General features: G+C 39.4%; 1 protein-coding gene across 8 annotated transcripts in view; it reads left to right on the plus strand.

Annotated features, from left to right (window-relative positions):
* Positions 1-23,903, plus strand: part of PDE8B (phosphodiesterase 8B) — a 55,306-nt gene that overhangs the window by 27,643 nt on the left and 3,760 nt on the right. For 3 of the 8 annotated variants that reach the window (XM_032213365.1, XM_032213366.1, XM_032213367.1), the window contains 14 exons: positions 4,596-4,684; positions 7,678-7,756; positions 8,037-8,177; positions 9,236-9,324; positions 10,598-10,658; positions 11,291-11,342; positions 12,496-12,573; positions 13,313-13,389; positions 16,807-16,971; positions 17,769-17,814; positions 18,390-18,516; positions 20,867-21,065; positions 21,830-22,047; positions 23,255-23,384. In XM_032213365.1, the coding sequence (XP_032069256.1) occupies positions 4,596-4,684; positions 7,678-7,756; positions 8,037-8,177; positions 9,236-9,324; positions 10,598-10,658; positions 11,291-11,342; positions 12,496-12,573; positions 13,313-13,389; positions 16,807-16,971; positions 17,769-17,814; positions 18,390-18,516; positions 20,867-21,065; positions 21,830-22,047; positions 23,255-23,384 (1,551 nt within the window). The remainder of the gene's footprint in view (positions 1-4,595; positions 4,685-7,677; positions 7,757-8,036; positions 8,178-9,235; positions 9,325-10,597; positions 10,659-11,290; positions 11,343-12,495; positions 12,574-13,312; positions 13,390-16,806; positions 16,972-17,768; positions 17,815-18,389; positions 18,517-20,866; positions 21,066-21,829; positions 22,048-23,254; positions 23,385-23,903) is intronic. The other 5 variants (XM_032213371.1, XM_032213372.1, XM_032213370.1 and 2 more) reach the window with 4 other exon arrangements.

The following is a 23,903-nucleotide window of genomic DNA, read 5'->3' on the forward strand; positions in this document are numbered from 1 at the left end:
TAGCCATCAGCCATCTTTATTCATCCATACATCCATGAACTATCTGGAAAAAAGCTGAGATAGAAGGGAAACAGAAAAGAGACTAAGACTTAGGCAATTTCCCAGTAGGATAAGAAGTTGTGAAGAAACTGCAGCTGGAAGGAAGATAACTGAAGAGAGCATCAGGGGGTGTTATGGAGGCCTAAGGGAGAGGGAGAAGAAAAGAAAAAGAATTGTGATGGTAGTATATATGTTGAAGGACTTTTACTCTGAATGGGAGCATTATAAATACTAAAACTCTGTAACCACTAGATCTAAGCTCATATGAAATTAGGGCTAGACCACACCTTACCTACTGGAATCCTGAATGACTTTTATTTTCCTCAAAAAGGGAAGCTGCCTGATGTAAAAAGAAAGCCCCCAATCTCTATCATCCAATGCTTTTGGATCCCACAGGGAGAGTAAATATATTCAGATAACTAAGATATAGTATAAAGAAATAATTGCATGTAGCAAGTTGATATTTTGTGACTGGCCATCCCACCTAAACATTTGGTGAAAATGTGTAAAGGCTCTAACATTCTACATGTGTCCACTGAACCCAAAAGATTGCTTACCCCTGCTGATAACCATCTCTTATATTTTCATCCTCCACTGGCATGAATCATATCACCTGTCCCCACTAAGACTTCTTTCTTATCTTTCTCGCATATTTGTACACTTGTCATCAGAGCAGCAACAATGATAACCAACTTGTTCAGACAAAGTCCCCTCCCATCATTAACCTGTGCAGTATATTTCATAAACTCTGTGTGTGTGGGGGGAGAGAGAGATAAGCAAAGCAAAGAATGGGCATTAACATAATTATTGAATAGGTAACAGAGGCACTTCCTATGCCTCAGTGATTAACCTGAACTGTTGTTTGTTCAAGGAGGAAAAAGCTGAGACTCCCTTCTTCCTTATCTGATAAATATCCTTCTTTCATTCTAAACATAATTCTTTATAACGTTCATAACTATATAATAAAAAGTAAATTAAAAATATCATATTTGCCAGTTAATAAAACATATTTAAATATTAGAATTATCCTTTCAAAATAGTATTTTTGTTATATAATCCTGCAATGTGGATCAATATGCATACTTTACCTTTTTTGCAAGTGGTCAATAAATTAATAAATTTTCATCTTTTTCTTGAATATGTTGATACCAAAGACAGTGCTTTTATTTGTTCCTCCACTTACATTTACCCATCTAATCTCTACAATGTTACTAAGTTCATTCATTTGGATTTCTAAGCAAAAATAGATGCTGTTTAACATACAGCTTAATGTTTTCTAATTTACTTTTCAATATACAATATTGCATCCTTTGGCTGCTATATTCCCATGAAGGTGAACCTATGGCATGTGTGCTAGAGGTGGCATGCAGAGCCCACTCTGTGAGGTATGCACGCCATCATCAGTTGCTCTTCTAGTTGCTTGGCTGGTCTTCCCGGGAGCTGGAGCACCAGAAAACAGCCAAAAAACACCCCCCAAAACAGCCAAAAAACAGGCCATTTTTCGGGCCATTCTCCGGGCTGTTTTCTGGGCCAGAAACATAGCAATAGCAATAGCAGTAGACTTATATACCGCTTCATAGGCCTTTCAGGCCTCTCTAAGCGGTTTACAGAGAGTCAGCATATTGCCCCCAACAATCTGGGTCCTCATTTACCCACCTCGGAAGGATGGAAGGCTGAGTCAACCCTGAGCCGGTGAGATTTGAACCGCTGACCTGCTGATCTAGCAGTAGCCTGCAGTGCTGCATTTAACCACTGCGCCACCTTGGCTCTTGAACAGATCAGGCGAAACATCCTGAAAAACATCCCCAAAATTGCCCAAAAATCGTTGGAAAATGACCAAAAGACCAGCTGGCCTACTAACACATGCACACACACACCTTCCAGTTTAGGCACTTGATGTCAAAACGATTTGCCATCACTGCTATATTCTAACAATGGGAATCATGTCACTTGATTTCTGTTACATCTAATAAATCACACGTGAATTTCTGTATGGAGAACTCAAGCTTATCTTGTTTAATTCCCATACTCTGAATTTTAGTTCAGAGTATGGGAAATAAACAAAATGAGCTCAAACTCATAATTCACTGCACGGGCCAATGAACTTTATAGGTCAATGTTCTTTCTGGCTTCTTCCACAAAGCGGCTTTAAAAGCTCAGTTTCACAAACACTCCCACATTCTACAATATACAAATATTCATCCAAGGTCCTTATTTCAGGGCTTTGTTTCAACCCTGATCAAGCTTAGAAATTGTTCTGGTAAAGACATATTTATTTGTCCTTACAAAATACAACCCATTACGTGCCAGCAACACATCATCTGGATAGCTCATGCCATATCCCAGAAAGAAAATATCTTCCATTGATACCATTTGCAGAGCTAATCTTTCAATTGCAGTATTCTTATTTCTATTTCCTCTGCTCTTTCATAGAGTGGAAGGATGGATGAGAATTTCGCCTGATCTGAGAGATCTTGAGATTGTTTTCATGTATCATTTATCCACTTATATTTTAGGAAGGGAAATTGCTGATGGACTTGATAAATGGTGATACTATATATAGTTAGACAGCATTCTCCTCTGTCTTTTGTTGCAATGTCTCTTTTCTTTGAACTAATGAAACCTTGCCCATTCCCATTAGTTTGTCCTTTGGGGTGTTAAAATGCATCTCCTGAAGATTTTAGCATCTGTGCTAAGAGATACAGTCCTTCAGTTAATCACACATTGCAAGGTGTACTGGGCATTCAAGGTTAACACAAATCCTGAAATTATACCTGGAAAATAACTTCCAATCAGTGTTAGTAGCCTAACAACCATAATTTTCAGCAGTCATTTTCCAGACATATTTCAAGAGTATCTTTATCAAGTGCAAATTACAATATTCCAGTTGTGGTGTCACAAAGGGATGAATAATTGTTGCAAATCCAACAGGTTCATATCCTATTTATATAGAAATTATTTCTATTAATGGTGACATTGCTTACTTTTCCACAATACTGTTCCTGAGGTGCAGCTGTGGCAGGCTAGAAAGTGGGAAATCATGAATTCTAGTCCCATTTTAAGCATGAAGCCAACTGGGTGACTTTGGACCAGTCCCTCTTTCTCAGCACTAGGAAGAAAGCAATGGAAAACCACTTCCAAGATCATGCCAAGAAAACTGCAGTGAGTTGTCCAGTTGCCAGAAGAAAACACTAACCTGGCACACAGGTGGAGGCACACAGGCATACATTCACCTGGCACTAGCAGCTTATTATTTTGTAAGCAAAGAAGATGCATATATATACACTGTATGTGTTTGTGTGTGTGTGTGTGTGTTCAGTTCAAGTTTCTAATACAGCACTTGTTTTTCCTTGGCAATTATTATTTTTGTGAAAATCATATTTTTATTGAGAGAAGTTCTACCCTAGTATACCTTTCCCAATCTGGTAATCATCTCACTCAAATGGAAATATTACTTCTAGAACTACAAGCCAGTGTCAGAGGTTGTAATTCTAAGAGTTGTAAAATCAATATATGTACAATAGATAGTAACAGGAAGGATCCTGGCCTCTCTTATTAAACACAAAGTTGGCAACATGATGTGAATGGGCACTAATGTGATCTCCCACACTCCAAATATTTTTTTAATCATTTAATTTTTTTAAAAAAAATACAAATGAAGCTGGCATGTTATAAATTCACCAGCTTATAGTGCAGAAATGATTTTACCTCCACAAAAATCCCTCTGGAACAATAGAAAACACCCAGGAGACTCATTCCTATTTCCTTAAATTGGTGCTTCAGTGATTAGTTATGCCTGCCATTATACCTACAGGATCGGCTGGCAGCTGATGCGATTCAAGGTACTAATTATGACTTTTAAAGCGCTCCATGGCTTAGGCCCAGGATACCTGCGAGACCATCTACTGCCATCGGTAGCCTCTGCGTTCCCACAGAGTTGGCCTCCTCAGGGTGCCGTCGGCCAGACAGTGTTGGCTAGCGACCCTCAGGGGGAGAGCCTTCTCTGTGGGAGCGCCTTCCCTCTAGAATGAGCTGCCCCCGGAGCTTCGCATAATCCCCGACCTCCGGTCCTTCCGACATGCTCTAAAAAGTTGGCTTTTCCAGCAAGCCGGCCTGGCCCCAACAGAATAAAATAAATGATTGATTTAATTGTTAATTTTAATCTAATTTTTAAAATTTTATTGTTAATATTAATTGGGTTGTTGTGCGCCGCCCTGAGTCCTTTGGGAGAAGGGCGGCATATAAATCCAATAAACAAACAAACAAACAAACAATCCCCAGATGCTTTGCTATGGAGATACAATTGGGTCACATCTCAAAATATTGTTCTGGGTCATCTGGCTCAAAGCATTGCTATTTATTAAGGATTGGGGGGAAATCAGAAGCCAATATCTACATGCTTCCCCTATATTGTTTGCCTTTTAGAATTGCATTCTCTTGAGTCTGGTGTTTTGCAAGCTAAAGGTATTTGTTGGTTAACTCATCAGTAGAAAGATTATTGTAGAAGTAAATTATTATGACCAGTGACATCTACTTTTTGTTTTCGTATTTCCCAGAGATTTTTGGAGAATAACAGCATCATTGCTTGTTACAATGAACTGATTCAAATAGAACATGGTGAGGTGCGATCACAGTTCAAATTACGGTATGTAAGCATTTTTTGTTACCAATTATCCCCTGGGTTAGTAGAAAAAACAGAGTCGTTGTATTACATCGAAATAACTCTGTCCAGATGTTTGGCAGAATTAGAAGAATGGAAATTTATCGAGAGAACAAACCTAGAACTAAGTTAGAACAAGTGATCAGTGGAATGACTTGCATCCAGAAGTTGTGGATATTCCAACAGTAGAGGTTTTAAAAAGATACTGGAAAATTATTTGTCTGAAATGGTATAGGTTTCCTACCAGAGCAGGGAGTTGGACTAGAAGACTTCCAAAGTCCCTTACAACTCTGTTATTCTGTATCACCGATGCTGGGTATTTATGTATTAAGAATAGCTTTTCTGACTTTTGAATTGTAGGTTTGTCATTGTTAAAATAAACATATGTCTAAAAAAAATTAGTTCAAAAATCTAATTGCCTATATTTCAGAAATAATTGACAGATATTTGCATGACAATTTTTTTCTTCATCCAAGAGTCTTTTAGGGCTCATCTCTACTATGGTACTTCCATACCTTTGTATCTCCAGATCAGACAATTTGTTAATGGCTAGAACTACCCTTTAAAAATAACCAACTCAGTAGATACCAGATCAATGTTGCAGAATGGCTGGGACTAATTTTTGTTAATGCTGTTTGATGGATTGCATTCCATTTATGGTTTTAGCTTATCTATCTATCTATCTATCTATCTATCTATCTATCTATCATCTATCATCTATCATCTATCATCTATCATCTATCATCTATCATCTATCATCTATCATCTATCATCTATCATCTATCTATATTTATCCATCCATCCATCTATCCATCCAGAGATCTGTCTATTTTTGTAAATGTATTTTTATTTGAAAAATCAATAGAAATATTTACCCATGTGAGCAGTACCAAATGTCAATTGGTACCAGGGACGTGCAGTCACTAGAGGCAAGGGAGGCAGAGCCTCACCAGTCTCCTCAGGAAAAAGAAAGAAATTTAAATATATATTTTTTAAATAATTAAAGCCAAGATAGTTGCTACCGGATTCCAGCTCACAGAGGCCTGGAGTCTGCTTAGTGTTAACCAAAGCAGGAGGCGAGAGAACTCGGGGCCTCTTTTCCATAAGGAATTTTTCGCCTTCTAAAAGTTAATAAAGAGTTAAAAGGCAAAGAAGTTCAGATGGAAAAGAGGCACTAATTCTCCCGCCTCCTGATTTGGAAGCAGCCAATCGTGTCTTCTTGAGCACGCTTACATTGGGTGGGGCGTGCTTCAGAGGAGAGAGGAGTGGGCGAGAAGGAGGAGGCTGCCTCTTTGCTGCAGACCTGGGCGCTTGGCGGCTCCCGCGATGCAAAGTGCCCCACCATCCCCGATGCTGCCGCCCGCTGCCCCGGCCTGCTTCTCCAGGCTCCGCCGCTGGAAGTCCCGGATCGCCTCTGGGGGAAGGCTGGGTGAGAAGCAGAGCGAAGCGGCCTGGAGTGGCCCCGGCTGTGAGACAAGGGAGCACTTAAAGCAGCCGCTGCCGCCACCGCCACCACCCCTCCTTCGCCCGGCGGGGCGGTGCTGGCGACAGCAGCAGCGGCTACTTTAAGTGCTCCCTTGTCTCACAGCCGGGGCCGCTCCAGGCCGCTGGCCGCTGACACGTGCTCCTGCAAGAGCCTCTGGGCAGCGCCGGGAAGCCGCAGAGAAGCTTCGCTCCGTTTTTCACTCAGCCTTCCCCCAGAGGCGATCCGGGACTTCCAGTGGCGGAGCTTGGAGAAGCAGTGGACGCAGGCTGGGACAGTGGGGGGGCAGCGGGGCACTTTGCATCGCAGGAGCCACCAAGCGCCCAGGTCTGCAGCAAAGAGGCAGCCTCCTCCTTGGTTGCCTTTGCTGCAGACCCGGGCACTTGGTTGCTCCCGCGATGCAAATTCCCCCCCCCCCGCCGAGCCTGACCGCTGCCCTGCTGAGCCTCACCAGGTATCAACTTCACCGCACGTCACTGATTGGTACAATCTCAGGAAGACACATAAATATATTTCGACTACCTGCAACTTGTATGTTGTAGGTTGCCACCTCCTGCTTTACTATGTGGAACTCTAAACTTCCCTAATCAGAAACATTTTCCCCACAAAGTGCCACTTTGTGCTTAGGTTGCAAAGGTAGACTGATCACTGGATCTCCACATTCATGCAAGATGCAAAATGCAAATTGTGACATAAATAAAAACATGCATATTCAATACGTCTGAGGAAACAGCTGGAAAATTTGAGTCCATGCCTTTCTGATTTCTTTCCTCCTGCCAAATAAAAGTTATAATTTTATTTGAGAAGTGGAATCTATTTATATTACTGCAATAGTAATAGTACATCATTCATACTATATATTAATGACATTAATTTTGCATAGTTTAATAGTAAACTAATACTAATAGTAAACTAATACTAATAAGTAAACTAATACTTTCTAAAAAGTATATTTTTTACAGGAAGGTGATCTATTTCCAAGAATTTGCATAGGAATTAGTCAGTACTTGAGAGACCGCCTGCTGCCAATCACCTCCAACAGACCTATTAGATCCCACAGATTAGGCCTCCTCCGAATTCCATCTACTGGCCAATGCCGATTCGCTACCACCCGGAGGAGGGCCTTTTCTGTGGCTGCTCTGGCCCTCTGGAACGAGCTCCCCGTGGAGATTCGGACCCTCACCACCCTTCAGGCTTTCCGCAAAGCCCTTAAAACCTGGTTGTTCCGACAGGCCTAGGGCTGACGAGTTCCCCGCCCCTGCTCGAATTGTGTGGTTGTTGAGTGTATTTAAATTGTTGTAGTTGTTTGTCCGTTGTCTTTTTTTCCCCTCCTGTTTGTATTCTCCCCCCCCTACTTGGTTTGTGAGCCGCCCTGAGTCCCTCTGGGAATAGGGCGGCATAGAAATGCAATAAATCAAATCAAATCAAATCAGTTATAGCATCTTAATTGTTCCATCATAGATTCTAATAGTTACTATTTATTTATTAATTACAGGGCTTGTAATTCGGTATTCACTGCACTAGAACACTGTCATGAAGCAATAGAAATAACTAGTGAAGATCATATTATTCAGGTATGGACAACTCTCCTTAGAAAAATTGTTTATCAATGTCACTTTAAACTAATAAAGGAAAGAATCCCCACTTTTGCACATGGCTATAAATTCTGTTTGGATATTATTTTGGAATTTTTTTCTATTGTTGCATTTGCACTGAGGGAATACAAAGCAAAGTCTTTCTATTTAGGTATTTGCATTGGAGGTTTCCCACACTGGGATTGTGCAAACAGAATATGAAATTTTTCAAAAATTGATTTTAAACTTTCTTACAAACTTCATTTCATTTTTTTTACAGTATGTTAACCCAGCCTTTGAACAGATGATGGGCTATCAAAAAGGAGAATTAATAGGGAAAGAACTTACAGAGCTTCCAAAAAGTGACAGAAATCATGCAGATTTGTTGGATACAATCAACACATCCATCAAAAGAGGAAACGTGGGTGATAATTACCAATGCTTTTGCATTCTTTAATGTAATTTTTATTACAATCTGAATATGAATGAAATCACTGTGATGTGTATTCTCCTTTACTGGAGAGGATTTGCCATGGATGTTTTAACTTGGAGCAGAAGGTTGAGCTCAGTGCTGTCCATGACCCCTTTTATATCTATAAGTCCATGGAGATTCTCAATGACCATGTCCTGGTCATCCAAACGTGCTTTTTCAGGAGGCAACTGGACTTTTTTGTAGGTTTTTTAAAATAAGAAAATCTGTGATTCTCTGTATGTGTGCTACATATGAATATGACATGCTGCATGAAAGTGTCAGAAGGCCACCTGACTGGGAAAGATTAGCTCAATGATGGCAAACCTTTTTTGCTACTGTGCCAAACGCGGGGGGGACACAGGGGGGGGTCGTGCACTGGTATGCCACATGATTAGCGACAACCCCCCCTGCTTTTGTCACAGTTTTTTCGCCTTCCCCAGGCTCCAGAGGCTTTCTAGGAACCTGGGGAGTGCAAAAACAGCCTTCCCCCCTGGACGCCCTACAGAGGCCCCAGGAGCTTTCCTGAAGCCTCCGGAGGACCAAAAACCGATATACGGGGAACCCAGAAGTTCGGGAATGGTGACTTCCAGTTTGTCCTTAGGGCAGATTTTCGACCTCCAGAGCCTACAGGAAACTTCCCTGAAGGCTCCCGAGAGCAAAAACCGATCCTACGAGCAAACCGGAGATCCATTCCTGAACTTCCAGTTTGCCCATAGGGCTGGTTTTTCATGCTTTGGAGGCTTCAGGGAAGCCTCCAGAGGGCAAAAAATGGCCTCAAAAGAAGGCTGAAGTCAACTGGCCAGCGCGCGCATGTGCGCTGGCCAGCTAACAGGGCAACACCTCACATGCCCTGACAAATGGCTCCGTGTGCCACCTGTGGCACCCGTGCCATAGGTTCACCATCACGGGACTAGATCACACATTGAGAAGGACTGCAACATACTTTATTATTTTTAGTAAGGCAGATTGACTACTTTTTTGACTATGGCTTCACTTGACTTGTTTAGGAATGGCAAGGAGTTTATTACGCGCGAAGAAAATCAGGAGATAATATCCAACAGCATGTTAAGATAACACCTGTGACAGGTCAAGGAGGGTGAGTGTGTTAATGAAAAAATGCATAGACCGTGTGTGACATGTATCAAGTTTATTTATTTATTATATTTATAGGTGATAAGATTGCTCTTCGAATCAGGTTCTGTTGACATGGTTTCTCTTTGTTTTAAATCCAACCAGGGATAAGTAGCACCTATCCTATAAGCTGCATAACTAAATCTGAGTAATATTATCTTTGGATTTTCATACACACACACGCACTCATTTAAAGTGGAAATCAGAGTACCGTAGATATAGGGGGCTCCTATCACTTTCTCTACCCTTAAACTCTGCACCAAAGGGGTTGAAATAATTTAACTCTGTTCTTCTGCTTCACATCTTGCTAGGTGGTCTTTGGCACTTGGAGAGACCTAGAGGCTATGTAGCAGAACTCAGATGACAAATGTTGCCATCCATGATGTAGCTTGTTAGTTTTTTCTTCTATCTTCTGTAGAAAAAAAAATACTGCTTTTTCATTATCTCAGAATTCATTAATTGCATAATTAATCCTCAAGCTTGTAAACTAAATTGAAAATATGGGATGTATTTAGAATATAAGAGGAAAACAGAAAAAATCGGAAAGAATGACAAGAATACTTAATGCTTAAATAAGTAAATGCTTAATACTTAACTCACTTTACTAAGGATGTACTTTGGTGAGGTATGATAACTGTATATGATAACTCTAATCCCTGTTCATCTATGAATTTACAAAAGATTAAAGTTGACAATGCAAAGGGATTCCATCATTCGAATGTCTAATGCCTTTTGCTAAATTAAAATGACGGTTAGAAGTTAAGAATTTGATTATCTCAGGCATATTACAAACTTTAAACAATTTAAATACCATTTATCTCATTCAGTGAGATGGCGGAAGTTTCTGTTGAAGCCTTAGATGGAGTTTTGTTACATCAGTTGCTCTGTATCAGGGGTGTCAAACTTGCAGCCCGCAGGCCGGATGCCTCACGTCCTAGCCACTCCCACCCCCATTTTAGCAAAGGGGAAAAAGTTGTGATACATCATGTGATGACAATGTGACATCACGAATTTGAGACCTGTGCTCTACATGTACAGGATTCTGCTGGAAGGTCATCTTGTGTTCTTGATCCTTTTTTCCCTCACACCAATATTAGTGTGTGCCAGTTATGTTATCGGTGTTTTATAGAATGACCTCAATAACTGCCATGTAATAAATACAGCATTGAAATAAACTAATTGTATCTAGATTTTTTTATACTGCATTTGATAATAGTGGATTCTTTTTATATTCATAGAAAAATTCGACATTTTGTATCTATCAAAAAACTGTGTTGCAGCAATGATAGAAACAAACAGGTATGATTTTCCCATTGTACAATTGTTTGTTGCCTTCTTATTAACAACCAGATGTTCCCAAAGTCTTTAATTATGTATTATTTAAAATATAAATGTAAAATCACATTATCATAATAAGGATCTTGAGACAGTGAACTTTTGCTGGTTGGCAAGATGATTTGCTTTTATTTTTGCGGCCTCTCCTATGTTTTATTGCATACCGCTAATGAGATACAAATTTCTCTGTTTTGTCGCGGAAAGTTGTGGTATTTCAAATTATACTGTTATAGTCATTCAGATCCAATGTAATGAGGAGGTATCTATACAGAGATAACAGCTGGTTCAACAGATGATTTATGATATAAGCACAAGCAAACTATATAGTAGAGATGGGAATCTCTTGGCCTCCAACAATAACTTAACTTTCTGTTTGACATCCCACCAAGAAAGCCGATAGAAGACAAAGTCAATTCCCTGAATACCTCCAAGTTGCAGCTGTCTGAAAAAATGGTTTTGGGTGGCCTTCAACAGTTTTTGATTAAGAAAGTTAAGGGCTAGTCGCTGCTAAATACGCTTTGTGGCAGGTCTTTATCTAGCTATTAGGATGGGAACTTATATGTCTCTTTTGTCTTTCCTTTTTCATATAACACAAGACTTACAGAATACATGATGATGAAAAGTGTGCAGGAGATCAGTTTCAATCAGGTTAGAAAATAGTATTTCTATTATTTGAAGAATCAGAACTAGTCCTACTATTAGGCTGAAGAATGCTTTATATATTATGGCACTTATGCGGAGATAGTTGCTTCTGGAGTTGAAGTTCTGTCTGAAATCTGGAAGTAGTTTAAACTCTAAAATTATTACTCTTTAGTAGACTGCTTCTATTATATATGAAGAGAACCTTAAGCTAATCAGTCTTTTCAGTCCACGTATGTTTCATTAGATTGAAAAATATAAATTGCAATATATGCAATAAAATGGAAGAATGTGTCATTAAAATAATTTGTGACATAATATTGCAAGAAAATAGAAGAATATAGAATTAAGAGATTGACCTTGATTAAAGGGTACAGATCAGGGGTGTGAAACACAAGGCATACGAGCCAAATCCAGCATGTGATGTGGTTGGATCCAGCCCGCAGGGCCATCCTGGAAAATGTAAGGAAATGGCCCGCATCACTTTGGCCCAGTCTACCCAATGCGAAGAAGAAATATCAGACCAGCATGGCTTTGACCTGGTCTACCCAGTGCGAAGAGGGCCGGTGTGGCTTCGGCCCAGACTACCCAATGCAAAGAGGAAACATGCCAGCAATTTGGAGAGCAGTGTCAAGCTGGCCACACCCACCCAGTCAGCCATGCCTGCCCTGCCCCGCAAGGTCAACCACCGTCTTGATGCGGACCTCAATGAAATTGAGTTTGACACCCCTGGTATAGATTATGCTTACGTGACATAGGGCCAAACTACTTACTTACTTCTCCTAATGTTTCTGCCAACCTTACCAGATCTAGTACAGAGGGCATGTGCTGGGTCTATTCTATGCCATCTCATTGAACTCTGGAATCATGCCTTCTCACTGCCTGTATCTGCTCTGTGGTACTCTCCCATCTCCAAAACTTTATCTTTAAATCAAATCAAGTTTATCATATAATGAGGCAGTAGTAAAATTAGGAAATTAAAGAAGTTGGTTTCTTTGTTTTCTGTTATCCTTCCCTATTTAATTGAAGAAGGGTTCGTTTTTAAATTTCTGATCTGTAGCTGGGAGGCAATTTAAAAATCAGTCTTTTAATATGGAGGCAAAAATGTGGCTGTGAAAATAAATCCTACAGCTTTTTAAATCCCTTCCTTTAACATTTATAGACTCTCACTCCTTCAGATGCAAGAACAGAAGGAAAGAATCCATTGATGCTAAATCAATATCTTCTCAAAGTAGTGATGGTAAGAAATGAAATATGTGGGAGATAATATTCAGAGCCCTATGTTAAATGGAACTATAATTGATGATTTAAGTGATTGTCATTTGATTTAATATTTTATTGTAATCTTTTCCCAGCTATCTTGGCTATTGAATAGCAGGAAGAGGCGGGATAAGTTTAAACAACGGGAAAAATAGGCAATTTCTTACTTTTTAATCATACAGGCAGTCCTCTTGTACAGACCACAATTAGGACTAGCAATTCTGTTACTCAGCAACACAGATACAAAGTGAAATATCATGTTGCTATGCCTCATCTATGATATTCAACTGTGGTCCTTAAATGGATCACCCATAGTCATTGAGCAAGTCGTCACATGACTTGTGAATTCTTGCTGACATCTCCCCTGACTTTGCTTCTGGCAGTGAAGGCTGCAAATGATGATCACATGATCCAGGATGCTGTAACTGACATAGATATGCGTTGGTTGCCAAATTCCCGTATTGCAATCACATGTCCAAAGGGATGCTGCAAAGGCCACATCTTCAAGGAATGCTCATAAATCTCTTTTTTCAACACTATCATAACTTTGAACAGTGACTGAACCAGCAGTCAGTAGGTGAGGACTATCTATATATGCAACATAAGAATATGTCATTTGGGACAATCTAATTTAAAATAATACCATGTATAAGAGAGTAGCATTTTTAAATTTTTCAAGTAGCCTTTTCTAAAGCCTAATTCTTTTCCGTTTAATGCAGCAACAAGTTTACAGAATCATCGATATTCATCTATAGCAAGAATCCACTCCATGACAATAGAAGCTCCAATTACAAAGGTATGAGGCAAAGATTTTCTTTTTACAGTTTAAATGTTTTATTCATTTTCATTTTCAATTTTGTACATTCACTTATATACTGAATATTTGCAATAATAATAATATAATAATAAGAAAAGAAAAACCCCAACCTAAACACAACTCATCATAAACCCAACCTATCACTTTCATACACCCCTTCTTCTCCCCCTCCAACTTTCCTTTCTCCCTCCAACGATCACCCCTCTTACTTCCCTTTCCCCTCCTATCTTTTCTCGCCTTCCTCACCCTCCTTCCCCTCTCATCCTCCTTACATTCCCCTCTTCCTCCCTCCTTACTTCTCCCTCTTCCTTTCCTCTACTTCTCACTATGGCGCATTTCTCTCTTCCTTAATCTATTCAGTTACTAAAAATTTCGCTAAAAAGAAAAGAAGAAAAAAAAAAAAAGAAAAAAAGAGAAAAATAAAAAGAAAAGATAAGGATCAACAGTATACAAGTGTATTCTTCTTATTCTATATATTGAAACTATATCTCCACCCACCCACCCACCCCCAATGAACCCCCCTCCCTAATCCCCTCCGACTTCCCAGGTCCCACACCCGGCACAGTTCAATACCATTCACCTTCTAAAATATCTTATTAAAAATAATAATAAAAATAAAATAAAAAAGAACACTCCGAAAAAGAAAAAAAAACGAAAAAGTAAATTAAAAAAAAAATTTAAAAATCTTTTGCATTATGCTCAGCCTCCCATCATTCTTAAAATTTAAACAATATAAATCATTCCATTTATATTTTGTCCTCGTCCCTTACTTCTTTGATATTTACCCCCATCTTCCTGTAGACTCTCCAGATAGCCTTTCTTAACCTTATATTCAAATATTAGTTTATACAAAAATCAATTTATCTTCAAATACAGAGCAATCTAATCATACTTTCGCTACTCATCTTCCTACCCTTCGTTTCTCCTCTCCATTCCTCCCAAGCCCAAATTCCATAAAATTAGGATCTCGCTCTTCACTTTAAAATCCTGAGCTTTTTATGTTATACTTCAAGTATATAAATCCGTAAAATGTGTGCCCAAAATCCATACCACTTCATTCAATCCCAAGATCCCTTCATCGATATCCCGCTCCACCTTCCCTTCTGCCCCACTCCTCCCGACTCCATTCATCCCAAACCGCAATTCAAATAAATCTTAGTCCCCGCTTTCCTCACAGAAAACAATTCATGCGCAGTTTGGATTGAGATTCAAATAAGTCTTATAAAAGTCCCGTATAATATCTGTCCAACATAAGCAATGCTTCTTTCCATTCCTCATCAGTACACAACTTTACCATTTCATACCAAACAGAAATCCTAAAATTTTAATCAGTCCAAGAGCTTAGAAAGTATTTTAAAGACATCGCTGGATCTATATTCTTTACTCTTCTGCCCTTCCGGAAAGAAAAGGCAACCCTCTGCCTTATAACCACGTGTCCCGCTGCTTTATAAATATGACTAAATCCTCAGTTTCCGCTCCTCTGCCTCTCCAGTAGGGGGAGAACAACTCCCTCCTTCTTGTAACCAAGTGAATTGCTGCTTGTCTTTCCTTCACCTTGTCCTTCCGCATTTCCGAGTGAGTCAAGAAGCCCCGCCTTCAGAGTTTTATAATAAAAGTCCCGGGCTTCCGAGACAGAATTAATACGAAATCTTTGATTTTCGAGTGTAACTGTGATTCCAGCTGGAGCTTCCCATTTATACTGTATTTGACGATTTCTAAGTTCTTGGGTTAAAAAAGTATAGCCTCTCCTTGCTTGCAGCATCTGGAGCGGGATCTCTTTAAAGACAAACAAATCATGGCCATCGATTCGGAGCCTGTTATTGTAAAACTTTTGGATGATCGCATTTCTGGATTCTCTTGTGAAGAAGTATATAATTATGTCTCTTGGAAGCTGTCGTTGTTCTGCTACACACGAATTCTGGCGATAGATTTTTCGAATATTCCAATCAAAATTGAATCCCGGACCTCCCACCGCATGGCTGAAAGCTTCTACAAACGTCTGTTTCAAGTTCTCTCCTTTCTTTTCGGGCAGTCCTCTGACTCTTATTGCAGACGCCTTTCTGTTATAATTTATCATTATAAGTTGTGTTTGAGTGTCTCTAATCTCTTGTTGTAATGCTTGGATGTTGGAAGTCAAATTAGAATTAGCCTTCTCCAAAGTTTCCAGTTTGGTCTCCATTTCTTCGATATAATCTGTCAAAGTAGACGTAACTTCGAACATATCCACCTTTATTTGGGCAATTTTAGTCTGTATTTTATCGCATAAATCCAGCACAAATTCTTTGATTTCTTGTCTAAAGTCATTAAGTATTTTTAAAAAAAGCTCCTGTGTCAAGGAATCTCCAGTAGGGGGTGTAGGAGGCAAAGGCAGCGATTTACTAACAAGTTCTTTAAGCACATGCGGGGGGGATTTTTTTGCCTGCTTAGACCTGGGAGGCATTATAGATAAAAGCTGAGAATAAACGGATAAGCAGTGTCTTCACCTGGTCAGTTCTCAATAAATTATTTGTAGACTTTGCTTGTTAATGAGTAGCAATCTCCGGGGAGATAAAGCCGGTTAATTACGTCATCAATCACCAACACAGTAAAAACGCCATTTTGAAACCCGGTTGAACAAAGAAGTTTCAAAGGAAAAACAAGGCTGGTGTTTAGATAGTTATAAAAAAAGGAACATCACAGGAGTAAGACCCGCTCGTGTTAGCCTTAAGTTGCTTTAAGCAATTTATCATTGTCCTGAGGGGGGGGATCGTCTGTCTAGGGCTGCAAAAAGGCAGCTGCGAAGAACTGGCTGAAGATAAGAGCTCAGTTACGCTGGATCTCTTCTCCGTTTGCAGCCCAAAAAAAAAAAGAAGGGGGGCTGTGAACTACGAATAAATCCTAGCACCTGAGCTTCTGCCTGCCCCTTTCTGCCAGAAAAGGGTGATATCTATTGATCTTAATTAGATATACAGACCAGAACTCTGAGAGGGGCTCCGTTGAGCACCTTCGGCGACAGGCTCCTCCCCCCCGGAAGTCCGCAAAGATTTTCCAATATCATTTTATGCATCAACAATCCTTTGCAAAATAAAAAATAAAATGAGCACATCCATTTTTATTATACTTATTGAAATACCAATTCATGTCATCCAGAGATATTGGGATTTACTATAAATAAGTGTTTCTACGTCTGAATTGTTGGTTGTTTTGTACAAAGTGAGTATAGTGAATTTTTAAAATATGCAATTTTTTAAAATTTAATTGATTGAAGAATTAGTTAATCATTTTAAAAGCCAACTCATTTATTCGGTTCATAGTTCTTTTATATTGGTAACTCAATATTGCCAACAGATTTTATAAATACACTGGATTGAAATCAACAGTGGCATTGCTATTTCTTTTCCATTTGTAACCCTACAGGTTATTAATATAATCAATTCAGCTCAAGAGAATAGTCCGGTGACTGTAGCAGAAGCTTTGGATAGAGTGTTGGAAATCTTACGAACAACAGAACTTTATTCTCCACAGTTAGGAACCAAAGATGATGACCCTCATACTAGTGATCTTGTCGGAGGATTGATGACTGTGAGTAAAGAGACATAAATCACATCATCAGTTTCACTATAAAATTGGTGGCTTGTCTTTTGCTTCTGCGCATGGGCAGAACAATTTTTATTAACTGTGCGGGCATGCGCGGGGCAGCCACAAGTGAACCGGCAGTAGTGACTGCCAGAACCCAACCCTGGCTGGAATCCAAACAGGTTATCGTCATCAGGGGTCCTTTTGCTGTACTTCTTAACCATTAAAAACATACTAAAAAGAAATGTATAAAAGCAAGGAGTTTAGTCATGGGAAGAGAAACAGTTCTAGATTCTTGGCCATAAGGAGAATAGAATGTTATGAAATACCTCTTCTAGACTAATCATAAGAACATATAAATGCAATAAATTCAATTCAATTCAACATCCTTTCATGAAACCCATAAGCTGAGGTTTATGATGAAAATTCTGTAAACCCACATCTTACTTTTATGAATGCTGGAAAGTGTGGTAGAAGAGATTGGTTGTTATCTTCTCATTTTTAATTGAAAACTCGCTACCTACTTTAGTAGACCTTGAACAAATAAAACAGTACTTATTAGATAATGGATAGGAATCAGGTTGCACTGCATTTTCAGTTATTTTTTTGCAGCTTATGTAGAACATTTATATAGACATATAGACACTTTTATTATTATTTTTAACATTTATATTCATGTAGTATCTATTAGCAATGTCACTAACTTGCTGTTTAATATTTATAATAAATTATATTTATTGAAATGTAATTGCATCTTTTTTCTCTTCGTATATAGAATGCTTTTCTTCTTTTCATTATTTCAGGATGGCTTGAAAAAACTGTCAGGAAATGAGTATGTCTTTTCTAAAAGTAAGTTCTATGTTAAACTCTCTTTTTATTTGTTTATTTGTGTTAATATTGCAGAAAAAAATGCTTTTGCTGAAAAAAATCAGGAATACAAAACTCTAATTGTCTTAATTTATTTCATTAATTATATATTGAATTTGGTCCATAAAGAGTTTAGATGTAATAGGTTTTCACACAACATTTGGAAAGATCAGTTTATCCCTTTTTATCACTTCAGACTACTTGTAGTGCAGACAGAAAATATTCATTAAGTTTGTTCTGCTGTAATACAAGAAATAACAGAATAACAGATTTGGAAGGGACTTAGGAGGTTTCTAGTTCAAAGCCCTGCTCACGGGGTAAGATACCCCTGGTTAAGATACAACGTTGAATATAACAATATAAGAAGGTAAGGCACTCCTTTCCAGCAGCCTAATTTTACATGTATGTTTTCCATGTCTTTCCAGAGGCATGGGGCTTCACCCTGTTTAAGCTTGCTAATATCTCCAGCTTAGCCTTGAGACTTCCTTTTTATTAAGGGTTTTTCAATTGGGCGCATGCTTACAGATTCATAACCTGCCTGTTCCCTATTTGTACAGATATGAACCAGAGCCATTCAGTGCCAGTCACTATCAGTGATGCTCCGCCCTGCATTGCACACTTATTGGATAATGAAGAGAGCTGGGACTTTAACATTTTTGAACTGGAAGCTGTTACAAATAAAAGGCAAGCTTTATATCTATGTTCATTAGATGAACAAAAATAGAAGTTGCAGGCAGTTTGTCATAAATGAAATTTGTGTGGATTATTTGGCTGTGTCACTGTGCTGACCCAGTTCGCATAGGCAAATGCATCAATAAAGTCTTTTATTGCACTACTAAACTGTTACGGCAGGCCGGACATTGTTAAATTTACATGTTTTCACATCCGGGGATTGGTTGCCCAAACCCCGGGAAGTTTAAACAACTGCCATTGACCAGATGGGCTGCCAGAGCTCCTTAATTTACATGTTTTCACATGCTCATCAGGGATTGGTTGCCCAAACCCCGGGAAGTTTAAACTATTGTCATTGGGTGGCTGGTTTGCCAGAGCTCCTTAAAAGGCGAGCTCCAGCAGCCCAGCGGGCAGACTGCAGTCACTTACTCTTGCAATAAAAAGTGCTGAAACTCACTTGCGCCTCTCGCCTGCTGTTTCTCGCTGATCTAACATAAACCATGACAGAAGGCCAGGGATGGGATTCAGCCGGTTTGGACCTGTTCGGGCAAACCACATGCTAATTTTACATCTGCTTAGCCGAACCAGTAGTTGCAAGGACATGCTGGCCCTGCCCACCCCACCCCACCCCACCCCACTCCTCCCAGGAGTCTCCATGCGGCCCATTTTGGATGCCAGGTAAGTGCAGAGGCTCTGATAGGGTGAAAAACAAGCCTCCTGGAGGTTCCGGAAGTCCAGAAATGGGCCCGTTTCCGGTCTCTGGGGGGCTTCCGGAGCCTGGGGGAGGCCATTTTCAAGAAGAAAGTTGAAGGTCCACAAACTAGGTGCACAGTTTGCAAAACAAGGTCCTTAAACCACAATCCAGTCAGTGTCCGCAAAGCAAGGTATGTAAATCCTAAGGTTGAAACATGAGTCAAAGTCTATGAGTTGAGATTTCCAAAAGTCATGGGAATGCATGCTGAGACAAATGATTGTTCCCAACAAATACACCCTCCCCTGACCTCTGGTTAAATCACCTTGTGCCAGGTGTTCCTTGTGAGGAGGGACAAGGCAGCCTCCTCACGAGCAGCCTCACAGACCTTCTCTGAGCTTCCCTCCACTTCACTCTCCATGACAGTGAATCAGGTGGGGAGGCAGCTTTTCCTTGTCAGTAAGGATCTGTTGTCCCTCATCACCACTGATCGTCTGTAGCCGATCCTCCACTGCATTTGTGAAAGTAGGCAGCTCCCCATCCAGTTGACCACTTCCTCCAATGCCATCGGCCAGGCAGTATCAGCTGATGACCCCCAGGGGGAGAGCCTTCTCTGTGGGAGCGCCTTCCCTTTGGAATGAGCTCCCCCCGGAGCTTCGTATAATCCCCGACCTCCGGTCCTTCCAGTGTGCCCTAAAAAGTTGGCTTTTTCAGCAAGCCGACCTGGCCTGAATAGAATGAATTAATTGTTAATTTTAAATTGTTAATTTTAATTTAATCCTAATTTTGATTTAAATTGTCAATTGAAGGTTATTGGATTTCTTATTTAATCTTTTTTAACTTTTGTTATATGTGTTTTTATGTTGTTTGCCGCCCTGAGTCCTTTGCGAGAAGGGCGGCATATAAGTCCAATAAAACCAAACCAAGCCAAGCCAAAGGGGCCTGGAAGAGCTGGATGTTCCAGGGGAGATGTCCTAGTTCCAACTCCTTTTCCTCCTTCAGACTGGGAACTGACAGAGCCATGACAGTTACCTATTACAGACTGTTTTGCAATTTGGACCTTTATTTTTTTACTTTAGTCTCCCTTCTGAATTTCTTTCAGCTGTCATTTAGTTGGTTATCTTTGGGGAAACGGGACCTCTATTTATAATGAAGCAAGAGTGGTGGTAGACAGCTTACAACTACAACTTACAACCATAATTGAGGCCAAAATTTATTTTGCTAAGTGAGACGGTTGTTAAGTAAGATTTGACCCCTTTTATTATCTTTCTTGTCACAGTTGTTAAGTGAATCACTTCTGTTGTTAAGTTAGTAACAGTTAGTTGTTAAATGAATCAGGCTTCCCCATGGACTTTGCTTGTCAGAAGATCACAAAAGGTGATCACATGACCCCGGGACACTGCAACCATCATAAATATGAGTTGCCAAACATCCAAATTGTGATCATGTGGCCATGGAAATGGTGCAACGGTCTAACTGTAAAAAGCAGCCATAAGTCACTTTTTTCAATGCCATTATAACTTCAAACGGACTCTAAACAAACTGTTGTAAGTTGAGTTCTACCTGTAGTTTATCTAATAAAGTTAAACTATTAGTAACCAAAGTCTATAAACATAAGAAGTTCAGTGATGAGTGACCTTGTTTCTTCATTCTTCTCTTGTTATGTTCCAGGCCATTAGTTTACCTGGGTTTGAAAACTTTTTCCCGTTTTGGCATCTGTGAATTCTTAAACTGTTCAGAAACCACACTGCGCGCATGGTTCCAAGTGATTGAAGCAAACTACCACTCCTCCAATTCTTACCATAACTCTACTCATGCAGCAGATGTTCTGCATGCTACAGCATTTTTTCTGGGGAAAGAAAGAGTTAAGGTACAGCTTGTGCTGATGATTGTCTATTCCTGTTCAAGTATTATTAACAAGTTCGTTTTATAAGAAAGAAAGATGAGTCAAGAAGCAGTGATTTGAAAATCACAGAAAGGTACGTTTAGATTACATGCTGAGGAAAAGGTATCCATCTTTCCTTTCCTAACTGATTGTCTCTGGTAAAATAAAAGATGGAAGTTAAGAGAAAAATAAGAGGAGGTTACAAATGGACAAAAATAATGGATTTCTCCCTACCATGATCAAACTGTTTGAGAATTGGATCGGGCAACAACACAACAAAAGGCTTGCCTGTAAGCACACTAACTGAAAGCCTTTCTCAAATTATAAATTCAGATTCTTTCACTGAGTAAGGGAAAAAAATCACTATAAAACAGCATCCAATCCTGCTTAAAATGTTTAACACAGTAGGATTAACTTGGTGTTTCCATCTGCTGTAAGGCAGCTGTGTAGCCAGGGGGTCTGGGATACACATACAAGAGATGGAGCTTCATCTGTAGCATTGTCTGCCACCTTGATTTTTTGGGGAGCCATCCCCCCCCAGACATTTCTGGAATGTGACTCTACATTTCACATAATTGAGTCTGCATTTTCCTAATCATTGCATTTACAAGAATAGGTAAACCAATAAAGAATCGCAGGGAAATGTTACTGAAAAACCATGTATATTGCCTACATGAATTCATATATGAGTGCAAATTTATTATTGATTGACACATTTTAACTGATAAAGACTTAATTTTTCCTTCTAGGGAAGCCTTGATCATTTAGACCAAGTGGCTGCATTAATAGCGGCAACAATTCATGACGTGGATCATCCAGGACGGACCAATTCTTTTCTGTGCAATGCAGGCAGTGAACTGGCTGTTCTCTACAATGACACTGCTGTCTTAGAAAGCCATCACACAGCTCTGGCCTTCCAGCTGACAACAAAAGACAACAAGTGCAACATTTTTAAAAATCTCAACAGGTTAGGTTCTTCAAAAAATTTCTTGGATTTGAGCCTAGGAATAGGGTTTGGATCTCTGTGTAGTGTGCAAATTTAGTCTTCTTCATTAGTCACCATATGTAATATAGCAAACTGATTCATGAATATCAGTTCACCAGAATATCCAAATCTGAAAAATGTGATTCCAAATGAAATTCACATTTATCTCTCTCTCTCAGAACTCTTTTTGTTGTGGAGATTTACTGTATGTTTGCATAAAGTGTGTATTAAATACCTTGCAATGTAATGTGTTAATATGAAAATATATTTCTAACAACTATGGAAAAGTACTAGTTCACAATTTACAATCATGATTGGAATTGGGGTTTTGGTCACCAAGCAGTGTCGTCATTAGGCAAGTCATTACATGACTGGACCTGATTTTGCAATCATTTTACCATGGTGATTAAGAAAATCACTCTGATTAAGTGAATCACCTGATCTTTAAGTGAATCTGGCCTTTCCAACTGATGTTGCTCAGTGGAAGCTGGCAGAGAAGATCACAAATGATGATCCATAGGATGACTGTAGGATGTAATTTAATCTCATGAGTGTGAGCTGATTGCCCAAATGCCTAAATTGTGCAGGAGTGGTATGATAATCATAACTTGAAGGATAGGTCATAAATCACTTTTTCCAAGGCTGTTGTAACTTTAAACTATCTTTAAACGAATGGTTGTAAATCAAGAACTATCTGTATACAGGTAGTCCTCGACTTATTATCACAATTGATCCCAGAATTTATGTTGCTAAGTGAGAAATTTGTTAAATGAGTTTTGACCCATTTTATGACTCTTCTTGTGAAAAGTCACAAGAATGTGACTGGGTGGGAGTGATTGATGTCAAGTTGGCTACGCCCACCCAGATTTTGTGGCTTCTGGTGTTTTCTTTTCTGTGGGGAATGGGTCCAAATGGCTCTTTGAGTGCTTAAGGTTGGTGCCCTACCCCAAAGGAAGCCTACTGTTGAATTTGTGACCTGCTGGCTTTGGCCATACCTACTTTCATGGGCCTCAAAAGCTAAAGCCCACTTGTAGTGCAGTCGAATTGCGTGTTTTAGTAACACATAACTGTTACACTGCAAGGAGATACCTGTACAGTCAAAAATGGATTTGCCGATGTTATCCTGCTACATGGGAAATCAGGAATCAGTTCTACCATACCGAATTCAGATTGCTCTTCCTCTTTTCAGAAATCATTATCGTACCCTTCGTCAAGCAATTATTGACATGGTCTTGGCAACAGAGATGACAAAGCACTTTGAGCATGTGAATAAGTTTGTGAACAGCATCATCAAGCCCATGCCCTCAGATGAAAGCAACGTAAGCAGCAGACCTTGTGAATAAACCAAAGCATTTCAGTCAGATGTCTTTTTTCAGCTTTGGTCATCTTTCATTCATATGGCAGCAGTATTCTAATGGGAGCAAGGGTGATTTGCATTTCATTTTCAACCACAAGTGCCCATAATTTTGCCTGAGTAGTCTTCTTTATTTTTATGTTATTTTAATGTTTGTATTTTGAATTATTAATGTAATGCATGCTTCTTCACAATTTTGAGGGTTTTATTAAAATGGAAAGACTATGAGTAATATGGAAATTATTAATAATCATGTATCAAGGCTTTGTGAACAATACATACAAAATAGTCATAATCAGTTTAACTCAGGATAAATTGGAAGATTGGTTCCCGCAAGCAGTTCTGGCTAGCTGTGGTTCTTAAAAGAGCTTTCAGTGAAGTGTTGCTACATAAGGCGTTTACATTTTGGTCCAGGAAATAAGCTGATGCAATAAAATGTTACATTGTGCAATGATTTGAAGTTGGTCTACAGCTACTTTACCCC

The sequence above is a fragment of the Thamnophis elegans genome, chromosome 3 (assembly GCF_009769535.1).
Source record: "Thamnophis elegans isolate rThaEle1 chromosome 3, rThaEle1.pri, whole genome shotgun sequence".
NCBI lineage: Eukaryota > Metazoa > Chordata > Lepidosauria > Squamata > Colubridae > Thamnophis > Thamnophis elegans.